We start from the raw sequence: 26,144 nt of genomic DNA, 5'->3' as shown, positions 1-26,144 counted from the left end.
ACCAGCCCTGCGTACAGGTATAGGAGAGAGTTACCCTATCAGAACGGAATTATGTAATTCGGCCTCAACTAACGGAGGGATCCAAAATCATCATACTGCAAGTTGATTGACAGGATCCTCCTGAGCGGTATATAACTGGGAGGAGGTTTGTTGCTAAACCACTATCGCTCAAGTGCCTCCGCGCCTGGATGTAGTGGACTTTACGCATTGGGTTACAGGAGATCCATCTCGATAGCACTTGATATTTGTATGAAGAATACATTTTTCACTGTTTCACGTCCTTGGATATTTTTCTGAATTGACCCATAAGGGATTGCACTATATCAGGTAAATTGTATGACAACGGACGACTCGTTTTATTACAGCATCCTTGCAAGTTTAAGAAGAGTAGATTTGTCAGAATGTTGTATGATAGTTCCGTGTCAGATTATTTATCACCAATAGACTATATCGGTTCGAAACATATTTGAGATGTTAGTGTTACAATGTTTTGATGCTGTAAAGAAAATCACCTGCACTCTTGATGTATTGTTATGGCAACATTATTCTGCGCAACGGTGTTGGATGAGGCTATGCTAGAAGCGGTTCTGATTAAATTAGGATGATGTGGCTGAGGTCTGAGCTTCATACTCCTCGGATGATAACAAAAGAGAGGCTGTAAGGTATAAGCTACACAAAGTATGTCTGAGACAAAAAGTAGACTAATGTAAACATGTATTGATGTGAAAACAAACCAATTCTAGTGAGTTGTCCCGTGTCTCCAGGGAGAAATGATACTCAGGAGGAGTCTCTACTTGCTACCCTTGGTATTTCTCTGCCTCCCGGCTCAGCCTCAAGGTAGGCTAAATAAGTAGGCTAATGTGCCTCTTGGCTTATTTCCCGTTTTCTTATTTTATTTTCTTATCTTATTTTGAATGATTTGCTTGATAAAAGATGAAGAAACTAGGCTATATAACCTTCATTATATTACACTCACATAAAATGATTTTAAAACGATTTCTCTGTTAAGAAGCTCAGTTCCACCTAGAACCTCATTGGTGAAATGGCACTGGAACTTTTGAACGATTAAATCATTCTGTCTGGAACCCTTGACCCGTTCTTTTCAGAGGGCCACACAGAACCCCTACAATTTGTTTTATTCTTGATAGTAGGCTACCTTTTTCTGAGTGTAGGCTATGTGTTATATCTCCTAGACTACTGCTAACTGTCCCTATGTCCTTCTCTCTTATTTCAATCTCTTTATTTTTTTTATTTTTTTTTTACCATGTCCCAACTATTGGAAGATGGCGAGCTGGAGGACGACACGATGTTTGATTTGTTTGAAATCAGCCACATCACCCGCAAGACTCTGGGCGCAAAGCAATTCCGCGGCCAAGACTCGGACGCGCCCACTTACCGCTTTATTCGCTTCGACCACCTGCCGTCGGTGAGCGCACCTGTGCTCCGGCAGATGCTCCAGCAGATCCAGAACAACGAGGGCTTTGTGTTCGTGGCCAGCCTGCGCCAGGACCGCGGCTCCCGGGGGACCCTGATTGGTCTGGAGGGCCCTGATGGTCGACGCCAGTTTGAGATCTTGTCCAACGGCCGCGCCAATACGCTAGACCTGGTCTACTGGGTGGACGGATCGCAAAATGTGGTATCTTTTGAGGATGTGGATCTGTCCGACTCACAGTGGAAGAATATCACACTTCACATTCACGGCGAGAACGCCAACCTGTTTGTGGGCTGCAGCCTGATTGACAGCTTCATCCTGGATGAACCTTTCTACGAGCACTTGCAGGCGGAGGGCAGCCGCATGTTCGTCGCCAAGGGATCCATCCGCGAAAACCACTTCAGGGTAAGAATGTAGGCCCTCTGGTAACTGTATTAAAAGTCCCAAAGTAAATTAGTCTGCTCCATTAGCCTGGTTTTGTGGTCTTCTGTAGGGTGTGAATCTTAGTGAGAAATAAAGGCATTTCTAAGCATCTATGGTTTAGGATCATGAAACAGGTCTGTAAAAATAGAAATATTTAATTACAGATAAGACTTTTTATGTACAAGGCTTCAAGACCTTTGTGGTTTTACCTGAGCCTGTTATTTGAGCGTAGACCTACCCTGCACAGCAGGCCGCCAGCCAGAGAGAACAGTGCTTATGCCTTCTCTGAAGGGTGACGACAGAGCTCAAACATAATTAATCACTGTCACACTAGTTTAATAGAAGTTACCATAGTTAGGCTAACTATATCTAGTGTAACCATTGTCTCACAATGAAAAGTGCTTCATAAATAAAATAATTATTTATTATTTATCTAATTAATCTCTAGAGTACACCATAGGTCTACTAGCAAACTAGTCTCGAGAGCATTACCAAAGTCATTAACTAGTCCCTTGAACGTTACCAGTCACTATTTAACTTGTTCCTAGAGTTGGCCTATTAACGTAGTCTCATTAGAGCGAACAGTCGCTTGCCTAGCTAAACTAGTCTCCAGAGTGAAACCTAGTCAGTAGCAAACTAGAGAGCAAACTAGTCTGTAGAGCATTACAGACTAGTAGAGTGTTAGACCTACCATAGATACAGTAACTAGTCTCTAGAGCCTAGTTTGTAGAGCATTACAATAGTTAACTAGTCACTAGAGCGTTACCATAGATACAGTAGCTAACTAGTCTCTTCAGCGTTACCATAGTCACCAGCTAAGTGGTCCCTAGACTGTTATCATAAATACAGTAGCGAACTAGTCTCTAGAGCGTTACCATAGTTACCAGAGGGTGTCCTGCTGTTTCACAGGGCTTGCTGCAGAATGTGCGTTTCATCTTCGACACGTCGATAGATGACATCCTGATGAGCAAGGGCTGTGATGTCACTAAACCAGGTAGGATATGACTATTTACTCAACGGCCGTCATGGTAATGGTGGAGCGCTAACAGCCGACGGTAATATAACACGTGTGTTTACCTCCAGGACGTAGTAGTGATGATATCAGGCTGTGTGCTGTGTGAATCATCTCTGTCTGTCTGCTGGCGTCGCATGCTCTAAATAGCGTGATGATCTGAGGCCGGGCCCATCGATGGGATTTTAACAAGGAGTGGATGGTGACTCATATGATGCAAACATCCACTCCTAGTTAAAGTCCCATTGCACGGGCCAGAGCTCAGAGCTTAGTCTGAGCTTTGTTAAGATAAAACTTAACTAATTTCCAGACAAAACCACTTAAAACGCACACACACTTCTGTTTTCCATTGTCTGGAGGAGTCTTTTTTGGTCTTCCTCTAAATGGTAAGAAGTAGAATAGATATGTGGAAAGATCCAGCATTACATCATATTTACGGAAACAGTCGTGTGGGAGCATTGGCGCGAGGTCAGCTGAGGTCAGCGGTGAACAAAAGGAGAGGCAGATGTTTACGTTTAGTTCTATTGGCAGTGCACTCTGGGTAATGCCTTGGGAAGAAAAATAGACCAAAAAGTAAATGCTATTCTGCTGCAGAGTAGGGAGCCCACACACGCACATGCATGCGCACACACACACACATGCACACACACACACACACACACACACACACACACACACACACACACACACACACACACACACACACGGTGAGAACATGAATTGGCAGATAGAGTAGCCCTCTCTTAGCTGAGGGTTTGTTCAACCCTGGTGTGGAGTCTTGTGGTCCTTGGCTGAGCAGAGAAAAGGGGGTTGCTCAGTAAATATGACTTCCTGTGGGCTATTTGTCCTCCTAGACACAGCCAGAGATCACCAACTCTGGGTCCCATCTTTGGAAACGTGGTGCCTGTAGACTGTGGTGTGTGTGTGTGTGTGTGTGTGTGTGTGTGTGTGTGTGTGTGTGTGTGTGTGTGTGTGTGTGCGTGCGTGTGAGCGAGCATGTGTGTGTGTGTGTGTGTTATTTAGGTGGGAGAATATTGGTGTGTGTGTGTGAGTATGTGTGTGTGTGTGTTGGTGGTGGGGGTGTGTTTGAGAGAGAGAAAAAGAGAGATTTTAATTTCAATTCCAGCTGAGTTAGCATACTGCTTGTCACAACGTCCTCCAGTAACTCTGGTACCAGCCACGACTCTGCCCTGTCTTCAAATAGGCTTCTGAAAACCCATTCTTAAAGGATAATGTTAGTTTCTGACAACCTGGACCTTATTTACGGCATATTATAAGACGTTTGACTCACCGAGATAACTTTGGTGTAATTCGGAGGCCTGTAGAAGAAATTTAAAATCCAGCGCGAGCCAAGTATATCCATGTAATGGCGGCGGACAGGGCACTGAGAATGCAGCTTCTAAAAAATAAATTTGTTTTTTTTCAACAATCTGTTTTTATGAATCGCTAGTTGTGCTTCCATAGAGCGAGGGCTTGTTGTGGTTTTCACATGCCTCTGTAATATGATCTTTAGAAACGTCTTTAGAAACTAAATATAGCCCCACTTGATCCAGCACGCATGCGCACAGCGCACAGACTGGCTATTACTCCGAGTCAAACGTCTTATAATATGCCGTAAATAAGGTCCAGGTTGTCAAAAACGAACATTCTCCTTTAAAGTCACACAAGCCCATGCTAGACATTAAGGAGAAGCAGTTAAATAATACTACATTTGCTTTTAGTTTTTCCCTCCTTGGAGAAAGGAGCATGCTAGCCATGCTAGACCACTGCAAACACATTCAGTGACGCAATCACACTCATCCACATCCACACGCTATTGGAATACACTTGAGATTTGAATGAGTCTGCCAGACACTGAAAGGAAAAAAGAAAGAAAATATAGTGTTGGCGGCCATGGTGTGTCTTGCTGGGGCAGCATGACTGCTTGATTTAGGGTCCCCTGAACCCCATTCATCACGGCCAATTGACACGGTTGACCCACCGAAGGCCGATACTCACACCCCCCTCCCTTCCCCTGCTGGCTGACTGACTAGCGGTCTTCTGGCCTCTGTGGGTATGTGACAGTCCTGGATGTAATACTGTCGGGGGGGGGGGGGGGGGACCACAGGGACATATTAAAAGTGTGGTGATATAATACTGTCAGTACCGTCATGCTCATTGTAGGGAATACAAATCAACCAATGGTCAAAAATGCACTTAACTTTGACCATGATTCCAACCTGGTGCAAGGCCTGCAGAGGGGGAGGATACAATGGGCTGGGTTTGTGGATGGAGTGTTTGACCATGTTTGAACACATGGACATTGTCATGCTACATCGACTTCCTGCTTCCGTTCTGATCTCTTTTGAACACTGGTTGGACCTCTGGTAGACAGAAAGACAGACAGAGAGACAGACAGAGAGACAGACAGACGGACAGAGAGGAATGCAGACGGACAGACAGACAGAGAGACAGACAGAGAGACAGACAGACAGAGAGACAGACAGACGGACAGAGAGGAATGCAGACGGACAGACAGACAGAGAGACAGACATGCAGACAGATTGATAAAAAGTGGCCTATAGTAGATCAGCTAGTGGCCTATAGGAGTAGAGCAACTAGTGATCTATAGGAGTAGACAGCTACATTACATTACAGTTATTTAGCAGACATTTTTATCCAAAGCGACCTACAATAAAGTCAGTGTACTACTACTCGCCAGAACTCACAAGTGCATCTCCTTTCTAAACAAGTGACTAAGAGCATAATGTAGTGCTAAAGCCAAAGTGCAAGAGTAGCAAAATAAAAATAAATGCTTAAGAGGGAGGATCCTCGTAGTATTTCTTGAAGAGGTGAGTTTTGAGCCTGCAGCAAAATATGAGCAGCGTCTCTGCTGTCCTGACACTCACTTCACTACTGCGGGGCCAGAATAGAACAGATCCGTGACTGCAGGGGCCTCGGAGTGACGGGGCAACCACTCGCCCCGAGGTAGCAGAACGTAGTGGTTGGGAGGGGGTGTAGGGCTTGACCATGGCCAATACCAGCTAATAGCCTAATAGGAGTAGATCAGCTAGTGGCTAGTGAACAGAGCATCAGTTAGATTCATGAGTCAGTCTCTAAACGCTGCGCTCAACTAGAGACTGAAGACATTCGTCCAGGTTTCCTCGCTAAAAGTGGGTGGAGCAGAACCAATCCAACGTCTTTCTGTTCTGTTTCTGTTCTGATTGGTAGCGTTGGTTTTCAATGGATCGTATTGCGAGACTAAGCATCAGTCCCTCCAAGAGGTACCATCATCTAAGCACTCTTTCATATTATGTCTTTCTCCTCCTCTCCCCTCTCCCTCCCTCCGCTCCAGATGAAGTCAACACAGTGAGCGAGAGCACAGAAGTAATGGACGTCAGTCCCTCCATCACCACCAACTTCATTGGTCAGAAGCCGGAGAAGGCGGGACCAGGGGCGGAGCTGTGTGAGCGCTCCTGTGAGGAACTCAGCACCATGTTCCAGGAGCTCAAAGGCCTGCGAGTTGTTGTCGGCAACCTCATTGACGGCCTGCAAAAAGTGGTGAATATCTTGACTGGGATTCTGACTGGGAATCTGCTTGTGTTTTTCACAATGCTATTCTTTATAATGAATTGGGTGTCTGTCAAGACCGGTTTGACATCAGAACAGTTAATCCCTTAGTGCTTGAATATTCATGAATATATCTGTAATTGTGTGCTAGAGAGCTGTTGCTGTCTAAACCTTTCAAAATGTTGGCTGTGACATGCCAAATAGTGTCTGGATGCCAAAATGTGTCCGGGTGATGTTTGGAACGTTGCTATACCAACATGTCCGGGTGATGCAATAACATGTTTTGAACACCGTGGCATGGCCTTTGCTAGCATTCTTGACATTCCCAAGAATGACTCCTGTGAGAAGGAGTTCATTTCACAGATAACAGGCCACAGATAATTTTAAAAACCAAAATATACAGATATTTTCTGGATAAAAGGTTTAAGGTGAACAGGAAGTGGTGTCGGCTGGTAGGCAGTCCAATTTAATGGGGTCCTGTTTTTAGCCTTCTTGCTTCATGAAAATTCAGACTTTTTAAAATAACGACATTTCTTGACCATTTTCTGTCAAATCAAACCTGTCACTGACATAATATCAAATATTGGATGTTTCTTATTAATTTTTTATGAAAAATATGTTCATGCTAGACAACATTAACTAGTTTGCTACAAGATAGATACAATAAGATAAGATATAATTTAATAATCCCCGTGGGGGAAATTTGGGGTTTCAGCAGTGGAAAAGGTACAGCAGCAGTGGGAAAAAATACAGTGGAATAGATAAGAGAATATACATAGATAGTATACGTAATAGATACAATTAAATTACAAAGAAAATGACAAGAAGATTACAAGAAAAATTCTATAATAATAATAATTATATATATATAATAATACTCAAATATATATATACATACATCATACATACATACACGCATGCACGCACACATGCACACATTCACAACACTCAGGAACACACAGTAACACTCAGGCACTGTTATAGAGTCGGTAGTCCAGCTAGCTAGGTGGACTTTCGCTTAAAATTGTGCTTCTTCTGCTTTTCGAAAAACACAAGGTGACACTATGTTGTAGCTAAAAACAGTAATTTGGCCTGCGATATTACGACTCTACAACTAGCTACAGCGAGAAAGGAATGTTACAAATGTCAGCAATGCTAGCTTTGGTATAGCAACAACATTCCGATTACATCACCATTCCGATTGCATCACCCGGACACATTTTGGCACCCGGACACTATTTGGCATGACAGTTCCTGGACTGTAGATATAGACTTACAGAGGGTAGGCAGGCAGCCCTCGATGGATTCAAAACAGACTAGCAACAGGACTGTTTAGTTTAGACGCTGTTGAAGCTGTGGTAAACAGAATCACTGCTCTGATTGTTGAGTCAGTCAGGGCTTATGGCTTGTAGCACTTATGATTGTTGGAGTCGGCCGGGGTAGACATACCTCCTGTTGTCCAATGGAGTCAGCTGGGGTTTATGGCCTGTTCCATGGGGATATAGGAAGTGTTCCATGGTCTGCGATTGGCTCCAGCCTGCTGCTTGGCTGTGTTTAAACAGCCTCTTGCTTTCCCCTGAGGCCTTCCAGCAGCAAAGCAGTCTGGGCAGGATCTGCACTGGGAAAGCCCTCCCTGGTCGGGAGAGGTCCCCGAGGCTCGTACAGACCAAGTGGTGTCTCCCAACCAAATACTGCTTCACACCACACACACACACACACACACTCAAACATGCACACATGCGCACACATACACACATACACACACATATACATATACACACACACACACACACACACACACACACACGCACCCACACAAACACCCACCCACCCACCCACACACACACACACATACACACACACACACACACACACACACACACAGGAAAACATGCACCCACACACACACATGTGTGGTACTTATGGTGCGTTCGTTTGTGGTCGGAGGTGGCAAGTCGCAAGTGGCAAAATACCTACCTCCGACCTGTGTGCATTCGAGCTATATACCATTATATCACAGTTACCTAGTTATATCTAGTGCATTCGAGCAACTGGGGGCTGAGAAACATATCCGAATTTGCGACGAGGAAGTGCGAGTTCATGCGGCGTTTTATTTAATAATTCCTAGTAGCAAGTCGCAATTTGCCACCTCTTGGTTCTAAACGAACGCACCATTAATGGTCCGATCCTCTTGGTCCTCACCAGACGGAGGAGAACAACATGATGAAGGAGGCCCTGGGCAGGATGAAGAACTCCAAGGAGAAGAACATGTGCTGGCAGGACGGACGTCTGTTTGAGGACAAGGAGGACTGGGTGGTAGACAGCTGCACCAAGTGCACCTGCCAGGTAGGAGGACAAACGTCCTTTACAAGCACATGCTGGTCTTGTGTCTGAGCACTTAACACACAGCACTGTATTCACGTCGTATTACATGGTAGGTAATTACTGTAACGGTATTGTGATTACATCCGTACAGTTGAGATAAAACATATTGCTTTGCAATGTTTGAAACAGCGCTACAGTGAGCAAGCTCTTCGTTTGCTATGTTTACTAGCACAGCTGTTGCAGTAGCAGTGCTGCGATCTGCCCATGTGTTTTCATTCTCACAGCGATGTAAAGAGAGCTACAACATTCTTAAGATAGCTAACAGAAGAAAGCCCTCTCTCTTGACACTCTGCTATGGCCTGTCTCTCTGTTCTCTCCTCTCCTGTCTCTCTCCTCTCCTGTCTCTCTCCTCTCCTGTCTCTCTGCTCTCTCCTGTCTCTCTCCTCTCCTGTCTCTCTGCTCTCCCGTCTCTCTCCTCTCCTGCCTCTCTGCTCTCTCCTGTCTCTCTTCTCTCTCCTCTCCGGTCTCTCTGCTCTCTGCTCTCTTGTCTCTCTGCTCTCCTGTCTCTCCTCTCCTGTCTCTCTGCTCTCTTCTCTCCTGTCTCTCTCCTCTCCTGTCTCTCTGCTCTCTTCTCTCCTGTCTCTCTCCTCTCCTGTCTCTCCTGTCTCTCTCCTCTCCTGTCTCTCCTGTCCCTCTCCTCTCCTGTCTCTCTGCTCTCTCCTCCCCTGTCTCTCTCCTCTCCTGTCTCTCTCCTCTCCTGTCTCTCTGCTCTCTTCTCTCCTGTCTCTCTCCTCTCCTGTCTCTCTGCTCTCTCCTCTCCTGTCTCTCTCCTCTCCTGTCTCTCTTCTGTCAGGAGTCTAAGATCGTGTGCCACCAGATCACCTGCCCTGCAGTGGCCTGTGCCAGCCCCTCCTTCATTGATGGAGAGTGCTGCCCTGTATGTTTGCGTAAGTACAAGTCAGGTCAAGTTCAATTGATATAGCAGTACATTTCATACAAGTGTAGACTCAATGGGGCAGATGTACTAACATGTTAGCAGCCATTCTGGCGTTATTTCATCGCAGCGTGCACCTGACAACATGGCATGGTATGTACAACATGGCGGTGACATGCGCCGATTGCGCAATGAGGCGCAGGCTTTGTACATCCAACGCAAACGGAAGACTTGCAGCGAGCGCTTTCTGCGGACTGCCCAAGGCGCTGTTTACGCTGCGCTCGCAAATATGTACATCTGCCCCAATGTACTTCAAGAATAAAAAGATATACATGACAAAAACATATAACATAGTAATATATAAAATGAGAATGTATTGCAAATATAAAAGTGTGTGTTCGGTTAGGAGGGAGCTAGACCATTCATAAACTTAAAAACAATTAGAAGTAATCAATTCTTTGTACACACACACACACACGCACGCACACACACACACACACACACACACACACACACACACACACACACACACACACACACACACACACACACACAGCATAATGTTCATATTGTCACCTTTTTAAAATTATGGCCTAAGTCATTTTTGAGGATTATTTTTTTTTTTGCCTAAGTCATCTCTTCATGATGCTGGCCACCTCTGGTAACATTGCCTACATCCTCAATGCTGTTCCTACCCCGGTACTATAATCTAGCCCGGGAGTATAATGGCCTATATCAACCTATGCCTATATGTTGACGTAGGCCATTCTACTTTTTGTGTTTTTTTCAAAAACTTGCAAATATGACAGGCCATTATTTTCCGAAGATCACAATGAGGTACTCTGAGATTAGCTCTTAAGTCTACACTAGTGGTCCATGAGATGATAGAATGGCTACAGTGAAAAGAACATCATGATTAGCCAATAAACCTGCACGTACACGCAGGCAGACACATCTCTGTTTGGACGCACTTTGTCTCAGATACCAGCAGAGCCTACTGGAAAAAACAAAGCTGTGTGTACAGTAGATTCAGTTTTAATCACAGAGCTGCGTCACGCCTGTTTGTCTTTGTGGGCCAACCACATGTTTTATTATTCACAATGAAGTAGCAGCTTCCACGCTGTGAAGTGGTCACTTCGGGCCTATAATATGATGTCATTTAAAACCATGGAAGAAAAACAGACTGGTCAGAGCCTTTCTTCTCCAGCCTTTTAAAGAACAGGGACTGTTGTGTGTTCTGTTGAAGTGCACGAGGGCTGCATGGTATCTTACTGATCAAAGCCTGTAGAGGTGTTTTGTTGCACTACACAGGTTGTTCAATACCCAATGTGTGTGTGTGTGTGTGTGTGTGTGTGTGTGTGTGTGTGTGTGTGTGTGTGTGCTCCAGCTAAAGACAGTGAGGATGGCTGGTCGCCGTGGTCAGAGTGGACAGAGTGCACGGTCACCTGTGGGACAGGAACGCAGCAGAGAGGCAGGTCATGTGACGCCACCAGCAACCCCTGCTCCGGAGCATCCATCCAGACACGCAAGTGCAGCCTGGGAAAATGTGACAGCCGAGGTGAGTCCCCTGCTGAAAAACTACACCTCCCATCATTACATTTCTCCTTCTCCCCTCACCACCTCCTCACAACTACAACTACCACCACTGCACTCTCACAACTACACTTCCCATCACCACCTCTTCACAACTACAGTACACCTAGCATTGTTCTACTGTAGGTATTTCTTTAAACAGGAATCAATCAATAGTACCTCAATAATAATAATAATAATTAAAAAGAAAAGCTAGAAAACAAACAGTATATTCAGGGATATTGTCTTTTTTGAAACCTGTTTTGAAAGGGAAGCTACACAGATATTTGTGTTGTGTATATATTATGTCAAGGAGAGTTATACTGTAAGCCTAGCAGTTATTTACAGAAAAGAGCAACCGTGTCAAATACAGTTATCTCCTCCAAGGACGGGATGTGTCCGAAAACATATCTCTTCCAGCTCTGTCTATCTCTTTCCCTGACAAAGTGTAAGTGTGTGGTTCATCCACCTTCCTCTCTTGCTCTCACTCTCTCTCTCCCACTCTCTGTTTCTCTCTCTAACTCCCTCACTCTCTCTCTCTCTCTCTCTCTCTCTCTCTCAGAGAGTGGAGCTAGAAGGTTTGAACGGATTGTGGAACAGATGTCAGATCCATATAAATCCTGTTGGCCCTATGAGTGTTCCATTGCCTGACTCACTACCCAGAACTCAATGCCACCGAGCCACTACATTCTCTCTCTAGGAGTTTTATGACATCCATACGGGCTGGGTGGACTTCACTATACTAATGGATGACCTCTGTGTTCATGAATCAAGTATGATGACTCTAGGCAGCCTGGGTGTGTGAGCTAGGTGGCCCACACCCACAATGACTACACTCGAAATGCAAACCTCCATTTTTTCGGGCCTGGGTCTACACTGGGCTCGTTCCTACATAGTGTTACATGGTGTGTGTTTCCCAGTGGTCTCTTAACCCTTTTAATACGACCACGTCACCGGCAACATTTAAAAAATATCTAACAAATATTTAATAATATAAAAAAAATATCTAACAAATCAAAAGAATTCCTCACTCCAACACTTGCTGAAAGCTGAGAAACTGCGCTTTCTAGTATTATAGGGAAAATCCAATTAATATTCGAAATGTTGTCACTGTATTTTCAGGGTTCTGATCAGTCCAATTGCCTGTATATGTTTCAGTTCGGCAGGATGGTGGGTGGAGCCTGTGGTCTCCATGGTCGTCCTGCTCCGTGTCTTGTGGCGAGGGCCAGATCACCAGGATACGCCACTGCAACGCCCCCGTGCCCCAGCTGGGCGGGAAGGACTGCGAGGGCAACGGCAGGGAGACCCAGCGCTGCGAGGCCAAGCCTTGTCCTAGTGAGTATGGTGACCCGACACGGAATACAATACAGTAGTAGAGGAGAAATTCACAAATCGCCAATATATCTGTCTGTGTTCTGATTGTTAGAGCTCGAATTAATAAAATACCCATGGACTGTACTCAAAACATCCCAAAAAAGAAACATTTGTCCAACAGTAATGTGTTGTGTAAAGTAAGTAAAGAAAGCTGCAGACGTGTAGAAATGCGTGCAGAACGTGCATATCTCAGTCGTATTATAGATATATAGTCTTCTTCTTCGAGGCTAGAATATTACTCCAAATAATAAATGCAATAGGCGATATAGCCTTGGATGTTAGCCTGCTCCCAATAAATGCATTAAATATTTCGAATTATAGATTACATGTTAATAATGTAATCTGCTGTTTAGGTTAATTTATGTACAAATACGTTCATGTTCATTTGTGTGGGCCTATAGAAACACTGAATGAAAGAGAATAAAACATTGTGGTCTAGTCGGCTATTAATAGTGAACGTGTTTTTTATATGCTAATATCCTACCTCTGCCAGCTGGTTTGTCGCTTGAACTCTACAATCATGCCCTTATAACTGCAAATAATTCCAGCACTTCTCACAGTCATCTGTGTTGCGCACATCATTTACATGGATATTCCCACCACGCTTCTTGTTGGAAGGTATCCCAACTCCAGATGTCAATGATATCCTTTCATTCACAAATTGGGCAAGAAGGCTAACAGCTGTTCTCACGTCCAGTTTGGATTTCGTTTCGGTAGAGTCACACACAGCCATGATTATTATTACGTATAGGCTTAGTCTGTTGAAAGGCTGCTACAGTGCATCTGGAAATCATTCATATCCCTTCACTTTTTCCATATGTTGTTATGTTACAGCCTTATTCCAAAATAGATTAAATTATGTTTTTTTTCCTCAAAATTCTACACACAATACCCCATAATGGCAAGTGAAAGCGTTGCTCCAGCACGCTGTGTGCATGCGTGCTGGAGCAAGTGAGGAAGCTATTTCGTTTCTAAAGACGTTTCTAAAGATCATATTACAGAGGCATGTGAAAAACCACAACAGGCCTACGCTCTATGTAAGCACAACTAGCGATTCATAAAGACAGATTGATGAAAACAACCGTTTCGCGGCAGAAAATAGATTTTTTAGAAGCTGCATTCTCAGTGCCCCGTCCACCGCCATTACATATATATATGATATAGGATATAGGATAGGATATACTTGGCCTCCGAATTACACCAAAGTGATCTCGGTGAGTCAAACGTCTTATAATATGCCGTAAATAAGGTCCAGGTTGTCAAAAACGAGCATTGTCCTTTAAGTGTGATTCAGCAGTACTCCTAGTGGTAAGATAACATGCTTTGTGAATCCCAGCCCAGAACTCTCCAGCCCTGGTGGGGGGGGATGTTTACATACTGTGTAGTAGATGTGAAACTGGGATGTGATTGTCATGTGACATGCTGCCAGTGGTCTCACATCACTGGTCTAATCTCTCATCACCTGCTGTCCATGTGCAGTTGATGGTGGTTGGGGGCCATGGTCTCCATGGGCAACGTGCTCGCTGACCTGTGGGGGGGGTGTTAGGAGTCACACGCGTGTGTGCAACAGCCCCCACCCCCAATATGGTGGCAAGCCGTGTCTGGGCGAAGAGAGGGACAGCGACATCTGCAACAAGAAGGACTGCCCCGTTGGTGAGTCTGAATCTAGCATCTCTGACCCACCTGCCTGCTCACACACACACACCCACACACACACACACACCACACATACACACACACACACACACACACACACACACACACTGTAACTGTGACATTGAGCAAGGCTGATGCCAGCAACCCTCCACATGCCTTCAAGTTACTAGCCTGCTTTTCTAACCAGCTCTCTGCCTAACCTGTCCTTCTTGCCCTCAAACTCAGACGGCTGTCTGTCTAACCCGTGCTTCGGAGGGGTCGACTGCAACAGTGCCTCTGATGGCTCCTGGGAATGCGGGCCATGCCCCGTCGGCTTCCGTGGCAACGGAAGCTACTGTGAAGACGTCAATGAGGTGAGTGGTATGAGCAGTGGATGTGTCATAGTTACAGTTTGGACTTCGTAGGCAGAGATGCCTCACTAGATCATGCCTCTGTGTGTTTCTGCGCAGTGCGACATGGTGTCAGACGTGTGCTACAAGGTGACTGGAGCTCAGCGCTGTGTGAACACCAATCCAGGGTTCCACTGTCTGCCCTGCCCCCCCAGGTACAAGGGCACACAGCCATTTGGCATGGGAGTGGAGGCTGCCAAGAAGAACAAGCAGGTCAGTCTCTTTCCCCGGCTGGGAATGAATGAGTGATACTATTTCGAAATACAAAATGTCTTCCATCATGGGAGAGGTGGCTGCCAAGCAGGTCACATGGTTACATGGTTGACATAGACTGACTAGAATGGGACTCTCAGTAATACAGCAGATACACACACACACACACACACACACACACACACACACACACACATAGGCTGCTGGAGGAGCAGAGCTTTATCTTCTTGTGAAAACAACTCAGGATTTGAAACACCATAATACAGTATATACTCTACCATAAAATACTACCTTATAGTCTCTACAGACACACTGGGGCGTCGGCTGAACCCTCTTCGTTACAAGTAGAAACAGCAGAAACAGGAACGTATCACATATCATAGGCACAGTACATCATGAGATGGCAGTTCAAAGGGGTTTAGCGTTAAGCATACCAGATCCCCATTGATGTCTGATTGGAGCTGGATCTATGGGACTTAGTGGCAGGCCTCGTTTAGGGAATGTGTGTGTTTGAGGGGAGCCCCCAGGGTTACATAGAGGAACGTGACACACCTTGACCCACTATCAAGAGGCAGGGGGGAGGTGGGCTGAATTCGGCGCAGCTCTTAACTGCTAACATATGCTACATTTCTCTCCCTCCCTCTCTCTCTCTTCCTCTCTCTTTCTCTGTCTGCTGCTCTCTCTCTCATGGTAGCTCTACCTCTCGCCCTCTCTCTCTCTCTCTCTCCAACTCTTATCTATTCTCCTATCTCTCTTTCTGTCTGTCTCTCTCTCTCCAACTACTGTATATCCCCTCCTCTCTCTCTTTCTTTCCCTGTCTGTCTCTCTCTCCACCTCTCTCGCTCTCTCCATTTGTGCTGCCTGCATGCGTCTTTTGAAGTCCACAGTGATTAGTGCTTGGCAGCCATCTTAGCACTCACTGTTTCCACCCCAGACACCTATATCACCAGTCAGATGCGTATTACTTTTTAATGTGCTGTGTCATGACATCTGTCCTTGGCATTCTCTCCTCGTCCATCCGATAACTAATTTCACCGATTCCCGGGAACGTTGAGTCAGGGCGCTGACGCTCTGCCCAAAATTGCGTAACATCCCAAGGGCACCACTTCGCCCCTTCGCCGCTGGCCTCTAAAACATCTCTGCCTTGATCTGATGCCTGATACGGATTGATTAGGGGAGTTGGGGATTGTGTCATCGCTGGCTTCCCCCACCTCCACCTCAGGCCCAACCAGAGGCCTTGTTCAGGCCATTAGCTGGACTGTATGAGGGGAGAGGAATGATCATCCCCTTAAAATGGCTGGCAGTAGTCTGGGGGGTTATACCGGACAGGTCATACCTGATACTGTACATCCAAACACAGCAGGGCATTACTGGGTAGTGGTGGGGCAGGGGCAAGTCATGGCAGGTCTGAGCAGGGTCAAGTCAGGTCAGGGTCGGGTCAAGTCAGGTCAGGTCTGGACAGATGAAGGCAGGTCAGGTCTGGATAGGTGAAGGCAGGGCAGGTCTGGGCAAGGTCAGGTCTGGGCAGGGTCAGGGCAGGTCTGGGCAAGGTCAGGTCTGGGCAGGGTCAGGTCAGGTCTGGGGTCAGGTCAGGTCAGGTCAGGTCTGGACAGGTGAAGGCAGGGCAGGTCTGGGCAGGGTCAGGTCAGGTCAGGTCAGGTCTGGACAGGTGAAGGCAGGGCAGGTCTGGGCAGAGTCAGGTCAGGTCTGCGGTCAGGGCAGGTCAGGACAGGGTCAAGTTAGGGCAGGTCAAGCCAGGGCAGGTCTGGGCACAGTCAGAGCAGGGTCTGCAGTCACACTTTAGCCCTGGTGCCTGTTAGAGACCAGCATTTGTTTATCAAAATCTTACAGGACACCAGGCTAAGAGACAGACATGTGTGGGAGACTGTGTGTTTAATAGACGTGTTACTAACTGTATACACCAAGCGAGATACATGATGATGTTTGCTGTTATAGAGTTATGTTTTACACCGCTTAACTCTTACTTGTTTCTCACTGCCTCTCTCCTGTCCTCTCTGTCTCTCTCTCTCTCCAGGTGTGTGAGCCAGAGAACCCATGCAAGGATAAGACACACAACTGCCACCGCCATGCTGAGTGTATCTACCTCACCCACTTCAGCGACCCCATGTACAAGTGTGAGTGTAAGATCGGCTACGCTGGAGATGGCTTCTTCTGTGGGGAGGACTCTGACCTGGACGGTTGGCCCAATCAGAACCTGGTGTGTGGAACCAATGCTACCTATCACTGCAAGAAGGTAGGTAATGCACAGGACAGTAAATACACATTTGACAAACATTTGACTGCCTTTTTGTGTATACTTTTTTTTTTTTTTTTACTTTGTTCATTCATATGCATATTCATTCAATATGCGATTACTCGCATATTTTCCACAGTTTCCTATGTTTGTTACTCTTGGTCAGTTCCTGGTGTGAATTAATTCCAGCAGACCCAAGCCACGCTACAGGCTGTGCACAAACAGATACAACTGGCACAGACACAACAGTGACCTAGAGCATAAAACAATAAGCCAAGGCAACAATGCAACAAATGCACTATTCAAGCAAAATGGGAAAAATTTATTAATATATAAATATATTTTTAATAATTTTGTTTCTTTAAAAAAAATCAATTCATATGCGTACTTTTTTTGCACATTAATTTTTGCTGAATTAATAGATCTAAATAATGCGTTAAATTAGCAGCCCTAAAAAAAAAAAAAAAAGCATAGCTTTTGATAGTGTTGGCTACTGCAACAGATCAATGCACTCTTAAGCGAGGCCTCATAGTTTATGTCTCATGACCTACGGTTGGTCATTCCCATGACTTGACATCATCACTATCACGCTATCAGTTATACTTAAGTTATTACTCTACATTACAAATCTCTTTGTCACTTTCAGGGCACCAAGTAAGCATCAATCACAAGTTTGAAGATATTTCACATTAGCAGATGGAATAAAAATCGTGACATTCACCAGATGGTTGTGCAGGGCTGCTTTCATTTAGACGTTGAGGATGTTGACAGGGGCCCTTGTCTGTGTTGAACACCACAGCAGTACAAGATTGGTTGTTTAAAATACCGGTTATAGCCCCTTTCAGCCATGGATATCCATTCTAATAACTGCTGCATTGATATATTTTCCTAGACAGTCTTGAAAAGGTAGATGGTAACAAGTAGTAACACTGGGACTCATTCACCAATACCAAGTTTTTTCTTAAATTTGTTCTTAAGAAACTCCGAAGAACAATCCTAAGAAATGTCTACAGTACATCAGATTCATGAAAGTGTTCTTAAACTGCCAAATTGTTGTGTTCTTTTCCCATTGTCCTTGTAAATTGAGATCCCCAATCTGCATAAAAGGGCATGAGACTGTAGGGATGTGTGCACATTTTGTTGAGCAAGCACAAAGCTTTGAGTGCGCCAGAGCAAAGATGTGGAGTAAGCAAGTCAGGCATCATATTTAGTCGTGCATCAGCTGAGTATTTGATTGTATAGTACAGTATAGTACAGTAGACTACAGTACAGTCAATCACCGATTATTGGATGGCATGGTTTCCAATTCACATAAATGATGTTGCAGTGTTAGTGGAATAATTTAAAATACATAACCACTAATTTATTTCAAAATTCCATAATACTTTTTAAAAGCATGACACTATTTATTCAAAGTCAGTAACACCCGCTGTGGTTGCCACACACTCCAACAACAGTTAGCTAGAGCTTTTGAAAACTTCTGCATACTAGCTCTCTGGCCTCGACAGCAGTGAGTTATATCAGGCCTTGGCAAAGGCAGAAGTTATCATACATATTTTACCCACCCATTGTAAATCACGATTTTTCATTCCACTGTCACAAATTCTGCCCTGATACGAATGATGAGTCCTTCTGTCTGTCAAGTTCTTGCCAATGTCTCAACTTGCTAGCTATTTATTTTCACCCCAGAGTCCACCAAAGTAATTTTTTCTTTAGTGCTAACTATTCAATTTCAAGCACAAAGTGACAAGATTAAAAAGATTAAATATATTCAATCAAGATTTAATAATTATTTTTACCGTGAAAAATATTACCCTAATGGTTCCCCACTGTTACCCTAACCTTCCCCCTCTGTGACACAGGACAACTGCCCCAACCTTCCCAACTCTGGCCAGGAGGACTTTGACAAAGATGGTCAGGGAGACGCCTGTGACAAGGACGATGACAACGATGGCATTGAAGATGAGAGAGTAAGCTAACTCACTCATCTGCCTGGTACCTACTCAATGAGAGGAATGAGAATGAGGGCGATCATGATGTAATGTTGTAATGAACTTTTCCTCCTCTCCTTAGGACAACTGTGCCCTGCTCTACAACCCGCGTCAGTTTGACTTTGACAAGGACGATGTGGGAGACCGCTGTGACAACTGTCCCTACGAACACAACCCTGGCCAGATAGATACGGACCACAACGGAGAGGGAGACGCCTGTGCTGTGGACATAGACGGAGATGGTACTGCTTTAACTACCCAGGAATATGATGTCACTGATTGCTGCTGTTGCTGCCATGTACCCTCTTATTCATTTATTTAACCGGTGAAGACACATGAAGATTAACATCTCCTTTTCAAAGCCCTATCCAGATTTGGCTCTGAGGTACAGATAATTGTTGGGTGTGGGCTCTTCATATGAAATATTTTCTTGACAATAATTATTTTAGATCTGATCCTAATGATTCTAGGACAGTTAATCATAGGGAGGAATGAGCTGGCATACTTCTTTTTGCCCTCAGCTATGAAGTGATACTGCCCTGCTGTGACATGATCTGCCCTCTGAATGACCAGCCAAGTAAAGATCTAGTACTAAATGCCTCTTTTCATACCTTATCTCAGAGATCCTGAACGAACAGGACAACTGTCCCTATGTTTATAACACCGAGCAGAAGGACACCGATATGGACGGTGTGGGTGATCAATGTGACAACTGTCCCTTGCTGCACAACCCCGACCAGGTAAGGAACAGCGACTGTAGGAATAAAAAACAACAGTAAAAAAACAACGTTGAAAAGTATTTAATACAATTATTTATTGAAGCTTTACTTAACTTGGCAGATCAGTTAATAACAAATTCTTATAGTTTCAATCAAAAGCATTCAACCCCCATCGCAAATTAGGTTTATTGGCAAAATTTCAGTGGCTGTCACAGTTGCCTGACTTGAACCCCATAGAAAATCTCAAGTGAGATTGGAAGAAGGCGGTTGCAGCACTCAAACCCAAGAATATTAGTGATCTGGAGGCCATTGTCCATGAGGAATGGGCTAAGATTCCTCAGGAACACTGACTTGCATGTCTGGCTATGCATCACGTTTGCAGCATTTCATAACAGCAAAAGGGTGCTCTACTATGTAGTAAAGATGCAGCTGAAAGTTTGCAAATATTGCCAATACACCTAATTTGCAATGGGGGTTGAATAATTTTAATTGGAACTGTTTTTAAATTATGGCGTGGCAAGAGGCAAATTACATGAATGTTGATGATAATGTTCACTATCATGAAACCAGGTGAGAAAGAGTGCCTCACTGGACCTTACTGTAGTTACAGATGTGTGTTTTGTCTGGCTTTGCCAATGAAACCTCCATGTTGTTTCTTGTGACTATGTGCTCCCCAGGCAGACACAGACAATGATCTGGTGGGCGACCAGTGTGACAACAACCAGGACATTGATGAAGACGGACACCAAAACAACCTGGACAATTGTCCCTATGTTTCCAATGCCAACCAGGCTGACCACGATAAGGACGGCAAGGGAGACGCCTGTGACTTCGATGATGACAATGACGGTATCCCCGATGACAGGGACAACTGCAGACTGGTGCCCAACAAAGACCAACTGGACTCTGATGGTGAGGGTCAGCACACACACACACACACACACACACACACACACACACACACACACACACACACACACACACACACACACACACACGTACACCATGCATCAGCATGTTCCCAGTGTCTGCTTTATGAGGAATGTTGCGAGTGTAGCTGCCTGAATGTATTTGTCAGGGCAGGAATGAATAGCCAGTAGCTATCGTTGATTTGTGACTTTTTTTAATAGGGCAATGTATAACTAACCTGATGCACCAGATGGTTTGCTTCGCATTTTGCTTCACATAAGCATCGGGGAACTCTCCGTTGGAAACTGTTTGGAAAAGGGAACTTTCAAAAATACTTGGCAGGTGATTGGATGAACCATCTGTATATCACCTTCAATCACACGCATCGTTTTCTGATCGGGCACAAACAGATCTCTATGGAGAGTGTCCAGACTGATTTGCGAGAGAAACATAATGTGAGATCGCAAGATCAGGATGGTCTCACAAGGTTATTATATAGCAGGTACTATAACACAAATGACTGTGTATGATGGATAAGTCCATCTTCCTCACGAAGCCCTGCATCTCTCCCTAATTCAGAAATACCTCTGTCCCTCTATTTACCTATAATGGGTGTAGTTAAAAAAATCTCTTCCCTTTCTCTGTCATTCTGAATGGTATCTAAAAGCTGGTCCTGGACTGATGATGTCCTTAACCTATGACCTCATTGTGGAGCCCCAGTGGGGCATGAGTGTGCCAGCTGTGAAGGGGCATCTGGGCTCTCTGCTAATTGGCTCACTGTGGTCAATCTCAGCAATGTCACCTGCAGTCTGTTTATCTAGGTTATTTATATTAACCAGTGACAATGACCAGAATCACACCCACCATTCACTCCCGTTGTAAAGCTCACAAGCTCCAAAGTCCTTGCAGTTAAATCAATTTTGGTACATCGTAATCGTACAACCATTTAGTTCAGGGGATATTATAGTCGATTGCGATATTTGCCATTCACTATGAATGGGGAGTCAGGTTAATCGGACAGAATTCCCCAGAATTCATTGCTCTTTGTCAGCCTACTTGGCCTTGTCTGCCTACTTGGCTCCTTCCCTTCCTCCTTCCCTTCCTATCCCTGCCTGTTTTGCTAGCTGTTAACTGAAGCTAGTTCTTTCTCTGTGCTAGCTTCTTCCGCGCCTATGGCAATCTTAATTAAGCTGGCTCAAGTCCACTCCCACCCTCCCTTCGTAGTCTGGTTCTAATAGACAAAAGGCTGATAGACATTATTGGCGTTGGCAGGGATACAAAGGCTGGCTTTTAAGGAGGAGACATTTATTTCTTTCCTGTTCAGCTTTCATGAACACTTATTCAATCACCTTCATCCTCCCCATGGTTTCAACATTACTGGACATGTGGAAGGGTTACAGCATATGTAGAAACCAATTAGAGACACATTTGTCAAACTGTCAAAACTGGAGATTATTCTTTATCTAAACAATTTGTAGTGAAATTGTTTCAGCATTATTGTTATTGACTTATCAAGTCATTTCAGTAACGCATTTGAAATCATTTTCGTTTTTGTGTTTGTTTCATTCATAGGAGACGGAAGGGGTGATGCCTGTAAAGATGACTTTGACAACGACAACATTCCAGACATCTATGACATGTGCCCGGAGAACAATGCCATCAGTATCACCGACTTCCGCAAGTTCCAGATGGTCCACTTGGACCCCAAGGGCACCACACAGATCGACCCCAACTGGGTGGTGAGACATCAGGGCAAAGAGCTGGTGCAGACTGCCAACTCTGACCCCGGCATTGCAGTAGGTGAGCAAGATCTCTTTCTGATAGTTTCCAGGTGAGGTTGTTTAAGTATAGGTGCTGTCAAATACAATCAGATACTATAGTATGAGGTGCGCACAACCGCCTTTCAGCTGGTTTCGCCCCCTCTCTAACAGGCTTCGATGAGTTCAATGCGGTGGACTTCAGCGGCACCTTCTACGTGAACACTGACAGGGACGACGACTATGCTGGCTTTGTGTTTGGCTACCAGTCAAGCGGGCGTTTCTATGTGGTGATGTGGAAGCAGATAACCCAGACCTACTGGGAGGATAAGCCCTCCAAGGCCTTTGGTATCTCTGGGGTTTCCCTCAAGGTGGTCAACTCCTCCACAGGCACCGGGGAGAACCTCAGAAACGCCCTTTGGCACACGGGCAACACTCCTGGACAGGTAAGCATCCAGTTTGGTTATGCCCACTATGGACTTGCATCAAGGGGATAAAAAGCATGCATTTAAAGTCCTTTTAGACCTAAGTGCAGTGTTTGATACCATTGACCATGACATCCTAATCAATCGCCTTGAAAGGCTGGTTGGTCTCTCTGACTGTGTTAATCTGGTTCAGAATATACATCAAAGGGAGAAAGTTCTACAGCAGGGGTCGGCAATAGGCGGCCCCCACGTTATTGCTGCTTTCTGCTACTGTATATTTCTTCTTCTTCTTCTTCTTCTTCTTCTTCTTATTATTATCCACATAGTTTATTTGTAAAGACATCATATTATTGGTAATATTTGACATGTACTCCTATGCTGTGGTCCACAGGTGCGTACTCTGTGGCATGACCCTAAGAACATTGGCTGGAAAGACTACACAGCATACAGGTGGCACCTAATCCACAGACCCAAGACTGGCTTCATCAGGTGAGCAGACAGACACACTGAATAGGTACATCTCACCACTACTCCTTACCAACCTGTATCATACAACAACACACATCCACCTCACAGCAAGCAGGCATTGACCTGTATCATAGCAGACACACAATATATGCCAAATTTGTATTCTGTGTGTCCTCCAGGGTTGTGGTGTATGAAGGTAAACAGATCCTGGCTGACTCAGGGCCAGTGTATGACAAAACATTCGCTGGAGGAAGGTTAGGCCTCTTTGTCTTCTCCCAGGAACTAGTCTTCTTCTCCGACCTCAAATATGAGTGCAGAGGTGAGTAGATTTACCTTTGATTGTCTATGGTACATGGAAGATGATTGATTTGTTGACGAGGTCTCTCCTGTTTGTTAGATGAAACACAGGTTTTTAAACCTTCACATTTTTTCCAATATTCAGATAAGCCGGAGTTTCCATCTGTGTTCATATACTAAAGGTAACGATCGTGAGAGCTGTCTGTTGTCTGTCAGCTGTAACAAGACTAAAGTCATGCTTTGTCACTGCTTGTCACCGTGCCCAGTTACAGTGACTTTTTGTGAAAGGTCTTGTGTCTGGTTTGAAATAAAGCCATGTGTAGTGAAAAGTTGCAACACTGAATGGTGGAGGGAACATCAAAAACTACTCTGGCATCCAGCTCTTCCACTATCACAACCCTAACCATCACTGATAGACAGTAATCACACTGGGCCTCATTCACCAACGAAGTTAAGAATTTCTTAGGAAGTATTTCTTCTTAAATTTCACTTACACCATTTCAAAGGAGATTCTGGCATTCACCAACGTTCTCACATGTGGGAACTAATAACAGAATCTACGAACACGGAAGAGCAGTCTTAAGTAGGCTACGGACTATTGGTGCGAACTTGTGAAACCATGGGATTCACCATTAAGAGAAGGCAGGTGCGAACTCATCCAACGGTTTACCAACACGTCGTGAATCAGACGGGAGCTTTCTTTAGAAACGTTCTTAGGAAGACATTTAAGAACGGAACTTAGGAGGATATTGGTGAATGAGGCCTGCAGTTTCGTGTTAACCTCACGCTGATGTTTAGCAGTCACGCTGACAATTCACCACTGGTTGCGGCACTGTATGTCCTGCTGGGTTATTTAGATGCTTTATGTGCAAAGACTAAAGCTACAATATGTAACTGATGCGCTGCCTCCTGGCTGAGATGGTAAATTCAGTCTGCTTGAGAGTTGCAGTACACTCACACCAAAATAAGGTCTAGAAGAAGAACGTTACTGTATGTGTTGCTGATTGAATCTCAGCACGCACAGTTTGAACCAGGGTTGGCCAAGCCTCTATGGAGGAGACATCATTGACTGATCCCTCTTGATTTATCATAGCAATATAGAAATATTTAAACGCTTAAAAAATATTAAAATTGTACATATTGTAGCTTTAAGTCTAGTCCTAAACGTTGGACTCAATTGAGATTCTTAATTGTTCTGGCTTCCTAGTCCAAGGTTTGGCTTAGTTTTTGGCTTAAGTAATGATCAATCCCTTTCACTTGCTCTCCCTCAGATAACTGAATAATGTTGGAGGAGAAAACTTCAGCAGGCTAAAGACTCCAATCCCTTGATCGCCATATCCTTGCTCGCTCTGCATTTCACCCAATGAAGTGGAGCTGGCACTTTTCCGTTGCTGTCTGTAACAGTTCTTTGAAGGGGAATCCACAGCCATGTTCTTCTCTCCTGGCTTAGAAGACAAGAAAGACATTTCCGTGGGAAGTGACAACAGGTGTGAGTCGACCATGAGAAAACAACTAGGCAAATAATACTAACCAATGTTGTCAACTTGTTATAGGGTTTCTTTGTACAACCACTTTTGTGCTTTTCTCCTTTCGTGAATTTTCTACAGCTTTGAGTTGACTGAACACATGCAAATGCCTCTCTTTCAAAGTCACTCTGTAATGTTCAGAAGCATATGTCAGTGCATATCATACTTCATTGATGCTCAGCAACATGAGGTCATTGCCCTAATCTCTTCAACAGGCATATCTGAATTACTGATAACAAATCAGATGACAGTTGCTGGTTTTAGAAAAGGTCCTTTTTATTAACTACGATCATACTGAATACAAGTTCTCAAGACAGTCTTGAGTAAGTAGTTAGAAGAACATTTCTCCAACTCTACATTTGATCAGTAGACCATTTTATAGAAATTTAAGTACTTTGGGATGAAGATGTTTATACTAAGTCTGTATGTTTTGTAAATTATTTATGCTATCCATTTTTGAGTTAATGTCTTGTTTGCTTTTTTGCTAGAGATTGTAAATACTTATTTATTTGTTTACACTGACGAAAATTGACATTTGAAGTACACCAGAAAACCGTTGAAGACAAAGCTTTACGTCAAGATTGAAATACTCTTATCACAACAGTCTTTCTTTAATATGCAGTGCTATGCCAGACAGCACTTGACCAACAGGCCTATCAAATGCTCAATACCAGTCTGAAACATTTTGGCTTCTTCATTATGAACAATTATGGATAGTTTGAAGTCACAGACATATTTTTGAGATTGCTAAACCAGCGAGTATGATGTAAGGGTTTTGATTATGGAGTGTTTGAGTGTCATGTTTAGGTTGGTGTCGTAGTAGTGTGTGTGTGGCCACACTGTTTATTATGTGAACAGCATCCTTGACCTTGACAACTGAAGAGTCAATGCATTGTGCGAGATTGTGCATTTCAGATTA

General features: G+C 44.4%; 1 protein-coding gene across 1 annotated transcript; it reads left to right on the top strand.

Moving 5' to 3' along the window:
- Positions 1–770: 770 nt before the first annotated feature.
- On the top strand, positions 771–23,879 carry thbs2a (thrombospondin 2a; the record flags this gene model as incomplete). The annotated part of the gene is made up of 21 exons (XM_084458889.1): positions 771–837; positions 1,284–1,837; positions 2,765–2,849; positions 6,202–6,407; positions 8,622–8,762; positions 9,595–9,688; positions 11,063–11,233; positions 12,406–12,582; positions 14,101–14,274; positions 14,503–14,630; positions 14,727–14,879; positions 16,915–17,133; positions 18,996–19,103; positions 19,207–19,366; positions 19,746–19,864; positions 20,521–20,755; positions 22,325–22,552; positions 22,684–22,955; positions 23,326–23,423; positions 23,582–23,721; positions 23,845–23,879. The coding sequence occupies 21 exons, from the start codon at positions 771–773 to the stop codon at positions 23,877–23,879; spliced, it is 3,564 nt and encodes a 1,187-aa protein (XP_084315015.1).
- Between the last annotated feature and the right edge of the window lie 2,265 nt (positions 23,880–26,144).

The sequence above is a fragment of the Borostomias antarcticus genome (genome assembly GCF_949987555.1).
Source record: "Borostomias antarcticus genome assembly, chromosome: 25".
NCBI classification, from domain to species: Eukaryota; Metazoa; Chordata; class Actinopteri; order Stomiiformes; family Stomiidae; genus Borostomias; species Borostomias antarcticus.
Note: the sequence above shows the minus strand (reverse complement) of the source record. Positions and strands in the feature narration are given on the sequence as shown.